Source organism: Nanorana parkeri, unplaced genomic scaffold (genome assembly GCF_000935625.1).
Source record: "Nanorana parkeri isolate BGI_ZX_2015 unplaced genomic scaffold, ASM93562v1 scaffold1229, whole genome shotgun sequence".
In the NCBI taxonomy this organism is placed as follows: Eukaryota; Metazoa; Chordata; class Amphibia; order Anura; family Dicroglossidae; genus Nanorana; species Nanorana parkeri.
This window is the reverse complement of record NW_017307497.1, coordinates 400,607-408,620: the sequence shown is the minus strand read 5'-3', so window position 1 is coordinate 408,620 and position 8,014 is coordinate 400,607. Positions and strand designations below refer to the sequence as shown.

The 8,014-nt window shown below is 38.4% G+C and overlaps 1 protein-coding gene and 1 pseudogene across 1 annotated transcript in view; both read left to right on the top strand.

Annotated features, from left to right (window-relative positions):
* LOC108797117 (bile acid receptor-like) overlaps window positions 1-1,284 on the top strand; it is a 99,359-nt gene extending 98,075 nt beyond the window's left edge. The window contains exon 11 of the mRNA XM_018568691.1: window positions 925-1,284. Coding sequence (XP_018424193.1) covers window positions 925-1,163 — 239 coding nt within the window. The 3' untranslated portion in view covers window positions 1,164-1,284. The remainder of the gene's footprint in view (window positions 1-924) is intronic.
* A 3,692-nt stretch (window positions 1,285-4,976) lies between these two features.
* Window positions 4,977-5,575, top strand: LOC108797118 (annotated as a pseudogene).
* Window positions 5,576-8,014: the final 2,439 nt, after the last annotated feature.

Sequence of the window (8,014 nt, the reverse complement as noted above, 5' to 3'; positions counted from 1 at the left end):
ATATATATATATATATAGATGTATGTATGTATAAATATGTGTATGTGTGTGTATATATTATATACACTGACATACACATATATTATATATGCACCTTTTGTGTCTGAAAATCCAGCAATAGTACTTGTGTTGTAAATTAGAGCCCAGAAAAAAAATCCTAACCTTAACCTAACTTTTTAGGCTGATCCTAACATTTGTTTCTCCCTCTCATCTCACCCCTTAGTTATGTAAACTTAACTCCTAAAATTAACTCTTCCTGTTTAATCTCCTCCTTAAAATTATCTCATGCTTTGTCTGTGCAGGGAAAGTAACAGGTTAATTAAATGCCACCTAGCTCGTTATACTTGGTTCAATCTACTGTAGAACTCTTTGCCTACTAGAGAGAGGTGATCATAATACTCCCTCCCTTTTTTCCACAATGCAACACAGGATGTGTGGTTAGGAGTGCCTATTAAACATTTGTCATTTTGCTTGAAGATTCTTTTGAATTGTTTATTTGAATGCAAATGTCAAAGCTTCTGATGAGCGATCCCCTATTGCAACCAGAAAGGCAGCAGCCTAGGACCTTAACCAGACCTACACCCTATTCCACTCTGACACAAAGGCTGTCACTAAGACAGGAAGTGATTGGAAAGTCCCACTATAGCGAACACAGTCCACAATAAAAACCTGAATGGTGCTATAACTCTACTAAAATAAAGTTGTCTTTATTGCTGCATGTGTCTGGGATGGGATGGTGTCTATCAATTCCTGTACGTACCAGTGACAGGGGTTCAGGAAGTGAGGGGAAAACTTCCCAGACCGCAATAGAAACTTGACTAAGATTCAAACCTTTTCTCATAATAAAGTTTTGTCCATAGGTTTTTTAAATAGCTGTACTTTTTCTTGTCATTACTGAGATTACTATTGCTATTTTTTTTATAGATCGCCCATTCTTAAAAAACAAAGTTTGCGTTGATAAACTGCAAGAGCCACTACTAGCAATTTTACACAAGTACTCCAAAATTTATCATCCTGAAGATCCTCAACATTTTGCACGTTTGACTGGCCGTCTAACTGAGCTAAGGACCCTGAATCACAACCACTCAGAAGTCCTGATATCTTGGAAAATGAGAGACACCAAACTTACCTCACTAATTAATGGAGGCTGGGACCTACCATGAGCTTCAGACTGAAAATATACTATTCACCTTAGTACCTATTGTTTTTAATTTATGCAAATCCATTTGTTAAACTGTTGGGCATTTTAAGGCAAATGTGTCTTTGAATGACTTTTTTAAGAAAAACGGGTTACAGTAAACATCAATTTACATATAGTCATAGTGCACACCAAAATATTTTCTTTAGGAAAGTAGTATCCCTAAAAGAGAGAGGATATCCATCAATACAGATATAGCCTTTAATATTTATGGACTGCAGAATATGATGTTAAGATATAAGAAAAAGGAAAAGGAGATGCAAAACATTTACAAGGGGACTGACCTAAAAGTTGCTTTTACAATTAAAATTCATCCACAGGAAATATAATTATTAACATAGACTGTTATTCTGCCTGTAATGAAAATATAGTACTATATTAGTGATAACAAAATGCAGTTTTTGTTTTTCAAAACGCAAAAAGCCCTTATAGGGATCCATTTGTTTGTATTTGTATTTTTTACTTCTATATGTGAATGCGTTTGGATTGTTGTAAAAAAAATAGCATATCTCATCACAGTGTGTTCATGCCTAATACGGCTGGTTCTATTTATAATGTTGAACTATATCTCTACATCATCAATCACAGCCTTATTTGCTTATTACATATGCCTGTGGCACTTCCTTTATAGGGGCACAACCCAATGATTGTGCCTTACTATTTAATCAATTCAAATCTGTAGTCTCCAAGAGATGTACAAAGCCAGTAGATATATTAGGTCACGAGTATCCACTTATAACTGAGAATTCAATATTATGCTAATTGCCTGGTCAGACCCTTTAAATTGAACCTAGGCTTTGACTATGCAGGGCTGAGCAATAGATTTACTTAAAGTGACACTAATAAACTCAGGAGTTAAATCTTAAAAATGCGTTTAAGTTCCTTAAGCTATTGACAAAAATCTATCTTATTTTTGTATCACTCAGCTGTAGATCCTCAAATCATATCTGAATTCATGCTGGCACTGTCCTTCCTTCTGGAGGGTGGCTACTTTTGTTCCTATGGTCCGTGTGTGTGTGCTGTAAAGTAGTCACCGCTGCAAGCTCACTCCCGTGATAGTTCATAATTTTAATTACAATGACTAAACTAAACGTGAGATTGTAGTCCATCGCAAAGCATGCTTGGAGCTGTGGCTACTTTACAACACTACTCCTGAGTTTACGGTCACTTTAAATGTTGCTCCCCCAGCTTATGCTCAACCTCCCTTTACTCCTTTAAGGATCTTTGCATGTAAGCATAGACAAAAAGCCTTCTGTAAACTTGTTTTGGTCACAACTTACACAAAGCTAAGGACTTGCTCCTCTCTCCCATGACATAGTGCTGGTGCCTGGCTGCTCAGACACCCAGCACTGCCTCCTGAGAGGAAAGGGAGGGAATCACATGCTTTGTCATACCTGGAAGTACCACACATTTCTCTTTGCTCCAGGAGCCGAAGGGAACGCTGGCAGTGGTGGAGGAGTGAAGGTGAGTATATGTGTGGGGTAATGGAAGGGAGAGGGTTGGGGGGAAAGGCTGTCTCTTTGACCTGAATAGGCTTTTATACATTGGATGTACTTTGTCTGTTGGCAGGGCTGACCAGTCATCAGGATGTCTATGAGTTATCTGTGATTTTCACATGCTGTTAACAATTTATGGATAGAAATCACCAAGCTGCAATTCTTCAGCTCCAGTTCTATCTGTATTGTTATATGGTCATCTTTAGTCATGTCTTCATTATATTTTATATTTCCTAGTCATGAATACATACCACAAAATAATATGCCTCGTAAAGAAAAAATATTTTCCACAAAGTCTAGGTCTACTCATTGGAAACAAAATTTTTCTGGGCATTATGTATGGTGTTGACACCAAAAAACCTTTAACCATACGCAGCTTGACCACCAGGGCCGGATTTAATCTCTCTGCTGCCTTAAGGCCAGGTTCTTCAATGCACCCCCCTCCCCGCCAAACCCCCCTTCTAATGGAGAATGGCAACCAGACTGCGGGGGTGGCAGGGTTGGTTTAATTTTTTTTACATTTCTTCTTTATTTTATTTTTTTACCTTTTTTAAAAATCACTTTTTATTTTTTTATTTTAATTATTATTTCTTATTATTTTTTTAATTTTTTATAATTTTTTTTTTACCTAACTTTATTACTATCACACAGGAGATAACAAGTCTCTGTGTGATAGCATTTGGAGGAGACAGGTTCTCTATATTGAACCTGCCACTTCCAATACAGGAGTTCTATCAAAGCACTGTGCTGGAACTCTGTGTCTCTGCTGTGGCAGCTGAGAGGGGAAGGGTAACGTGTAGTGGGGACAAAACACAGAAGTTAGTTATTATGACAGTTTTATACTGACAGGTGAGCTTTGCCAGCTATGACTTGATGCGGGTGATCATCTTATAGCTACTTGTAAAGGGGTAATCAGTTTTTCACCATAATTATAATCAGCATTTAATAAGTGTATCATATTTAAAGTGTATGTAAACCATAACAATGGACTTCTCTTGCTCCATTTTGGTCTGTTAACTTAATAAATACCATTTGAACCATTTTGCTTTCACTGCCTAATGAGTGCACAAAAATAGCTGTTGATCCTGCCAGATATCTTGTGATCTGTGCAGAATTCTTGTTAGTTAACATTGTTCCCAGTTATCTCTGTGAACTATAGACACCTCCCCACTATGTTATGAAGAAGAAGGAGGGGGTGTTCTGTAGCCCTGGCCTAGGGTGACATTGTTGCTTCTCCACTGATACAGTACAGGGAGGGAGTGATGTCACCTTAGGACATTGCATTGCTGTCAGGATCACCAGGAATACATAAAGGGAAAGAAGCCTGAAAAAAAGAAAATGAATGCAGCCACCACATATAAGAACTGCTAAGCTGCAATATATTCTACATTGTTGTGGGTTTAAATACATTTTAAAGTTAATTAAATACCGTTTACTATGTTTTATTACTTTAAACAGCATCCAGTAACAATTAAATGCTCCCAAGTAATTTGAATACAAAATCTAGGAGAAGCAAGGGGATTTGGAGAATATGAAATCATATAGCTTGTGGAGGAGATTGAACTGCTGCCCTTCTAACTGCATTTGCATATAGACTTGATCTTTATTTTTAGTGAGAACATCTCAATAGAGCCACTTTTTGCTCAAGATAAACCCTTTAGAGCTAAGGCTCTCCAAACAGCAAGGATCACTCTCCCTACTGATTGGAAACGCTATAGCTCTGACTCAATGAGTGGGACCTCTGTAGAGAGGCCACTGCTTACACACACACAGTAGCAGTCTTTCTCTGTAGCATGCTGCCTGTACCTTCGATTTTGGACTGGCTCTGGGGGTGATTTAAGAAACGCTTGCAAACATTTTTTTTTGCTTTAGTCCTCTTTTGGGTCAAGGGAGTACATTTACTAATGTAATCCTGTGACCCAAAGTCAGCATCTAACGGGCTAACGCCATGAAAGATCACTACAATATCATCAGGATCCACCCCACTGCCTGATTGACAGTTGGCTCTGCCTCTCTAAAACCAGATCCAGCTGCGCACGCCCCCTCCCCCGTCTCTCCCTCCAATGAGCACGGGAGGAACAGAGAGGGCAGAGAGGAATCTTTATGGGGAGAAGACCATGAGCTGAGCAATCAGCAGTTTGTGATCTCTCAGTCTTTAGAGCTGGCACATGACAGCTGTAGTGTCACACGCCAGCTCTAAGTATTGGGAAGAGTACATTTTACTCTCCCAATAATTCTCCTTAAATGTAGCAATTATTATTTCAGTTAAAATATAAAGGTTTGAGTGCTAGCAGAGGACAGCAGAGCCATCACAATGCCTTCTTCCTGGGTTCCCACCATTGGCCTCACACTGTTGCCTCACGTAGGTGGTATACTAGGAGGATTCATCACACAGAAAGAAGTTAAAACATGGTATACAACACTGGTGAAGCCATCATGGCGCCCGCCTAACTGGCTGTTTGGACCTGTTTGGACGACGTTATATACTTCCATGGGGTACGGTTCATATTTGATATATAAGGAACTGGGTGGTTTCACTGAAGACTCTGTTGTTCCATTAGGACTTTATGCTGGGCAGCTTGCACTTAATTGGTCTTGGACACCCATCTTCTTTGGTGCTCACAAAATTGGTTGGGGCATTGGGACTATAGCAGCCCTCACTGGTAAAGTGGTCCTCACAACAATCTCCTGGTACCCAATTAGCAAGACAGCAGCCTACCTGATGCTCCCATATATAGCCTGGCTGTCCCTGGCCACTTCCCTGAACTATGTCATATGGAGGGACAACAAGGACAAGTCAGAATAGAAGGACCCTGATGGGATGAGCTGCATTAGATGGGAAATGAAGATAATGGCCATGTTACCGTTTTACATTGCAATGAAGGTCTCTTTGGGAGTCACAAACCAGCACAACACTAGAAAAGCTTCTTTGTATTTTTCATACCAGAAAATATTAATGCCTTATCTTTGTATGTACACCAATAGGAGAAACAATAAAGGAGTTCTTTTTGTTTCTATAAAAAAAAAAAATATACAAAGGTTTGTCCACCAATCAATAATGGTGGTTTGTACCCAGCCATAAAGCCCATATGTATCTGACATGGTCATCACTATGGACAGACAAATCTGCTGCAGACTGTGATGCTCTGTGTTCTAAAGGCAATCAGTTGCAATAAATATTATTATTATATTATTATGCAGGATTTATATAGTGCCAACAGTTTGCGCAGCGCTTTACAATATAAGGAGGACATTACAGTTACAATACAAATAAAGACAAGATGGTAAGGAGGGCCCTGCCCGTTAGAGCTTACAATCTAAAATAATACTAACCTAATCTGCTTCTGTGTAAATACCCTAAAGGAGTTGTAAAGACCCAGCATATACTATTCTGTCATATCATCAGCATTGTAATAGGAATACATACTAAAGTTGTTTTTGATAATACAATCAAAGCTTACTTGATCAAATCCCTTTTATGTAGTGAGTGCTTCTTTCCTTCTGCCCTTCATTTTCACCAACTTCCTGAATTCCCAGTGTGCTTTGCATCTCTTTCCCTGCTGCTTGATTTGATGCAATCTCAATTTCTCAAGACTACATAGACCATAACGCATTGCTTCCAGCAAGCAATGATAATGCTGCATTGTTTAGAAGTTGATTTGCAGTGTAGAAAGCAGGCTTTGTGAGAGTGGTGACACAAGGATGTTCATATTCACAGGGCTGAGTGAAATTGTGTCCGTGCATTGAGGCAGAACATCATATGGGCATCCTTAGTTTACAAACTTCTAGACTGATATGGTTATTAGGAGTGAGATAGAACTTATGGATATTCAATATAGAAATCCATATTTATTTTTAGTTTGTGACCATAGATACCCTTTAAACTAGAACTCTGCCATTCTCCCTCCATGGAGTAATACAGAAGGGTACCTCCACCCCTGAAACTCCTAACATTTACCAGTACAACCAGTAAAATACAGCTTGCACGTGCAATTCCTATTACTAGTGAAATCTTCCATCATGATGCAGCTACAGTATACAAGTTCATTGCTTCTCTATGAGGTCTCCTAAGGAAGGGGGAAAGCATTTAGCTTGGAAATCCCCTTTAAAACCCAACAACAATGGGGACAAGCTCCTACTACTAAGCTCCTAATGGATTACAAGCTCCTACTACACACGGTGACCATATATTTTTCATAGAATTGCATGATTTATTTCTACCTTTTTTTTTCTTTGATTTTTATTGTTTGTCTGATACAGGTGTCTCTGAACTCAATGGGTCTTACATAATGTGTCCCAATCTCTACATAGCAGCTAAGACTTGGACCCCAATGCATAGTGATACATATGTATGTACCAACTGAATTGTTCTGTATTCTATTATCTTGTATCGAGACTGTTTTGTCTTTCATATGTTGTTCACTATATAACAAAAAATGTTCAATAAAAGAAATATTGTTGGGGAAAAACCCAACAACAATTCATTTTCTGAATGAAGTCGGATTTATTATCTACATTATGTTATGATTTAGGATTGAGTTGTTAAATAAATTATTGGCGTTTTATATCCAGAGATAAATTCAGAATATTTTGCTATTCTATACACAGGATGATAATGTTCTGCCAAGAATGCATCCCACTTCATGTTAATTATCTATTCTATACGGATATGAGACCAAAACTAATAGTACAATAAACTGCGAAACATACTTTTTTTTCTCCATAAGAGTAGTTCCTGGGAATGACGCCAGTGAGCACTCCACATACATGTTATTATCTTCTCTGATCCCCAGGAGTTTCTTCTGTTATCACAAGTGTGGTTTATTTTATAAGGGTGAACAATTTTCTCACGTAAATGGCTGTCAGATAAAAGTGAAAGGTGAAGCGTGAGCTTGTAAAGCTTAAAGGATGTTTGATAGTTTTAATTTTAGTTTAATAATGGTGATACCATGAGACTTAAAGTGACATTAAACCCTCAGATTTTTTAACATAAAACAATACTGTAATGTGCGCCTTACTGTAATCCATGGTAGTTTCCCTTCTCTTTGCTGCTCTTCCTTTTAAATCTGTATCTCTTCTCATGCTCTGCAGAACTTCTGTTTTGGAGCAGACTGCCTTGTCTCCGAAATGGATACATGGTGTCTGTGTGAAGGTTCACAACCTGAGCCAGCACTACAGGAAGAGGCACTCAGCTGCAAAGGGAAGTTCTCCCCAAGCATGAGAAGAGATACATATTTAAAAGGAAGAGCAGCAAAGAGAAGGGAAACTACCATGGATTACAGTAAGGCACACATTACAGTATTGGTTTATGTTAAAAAAT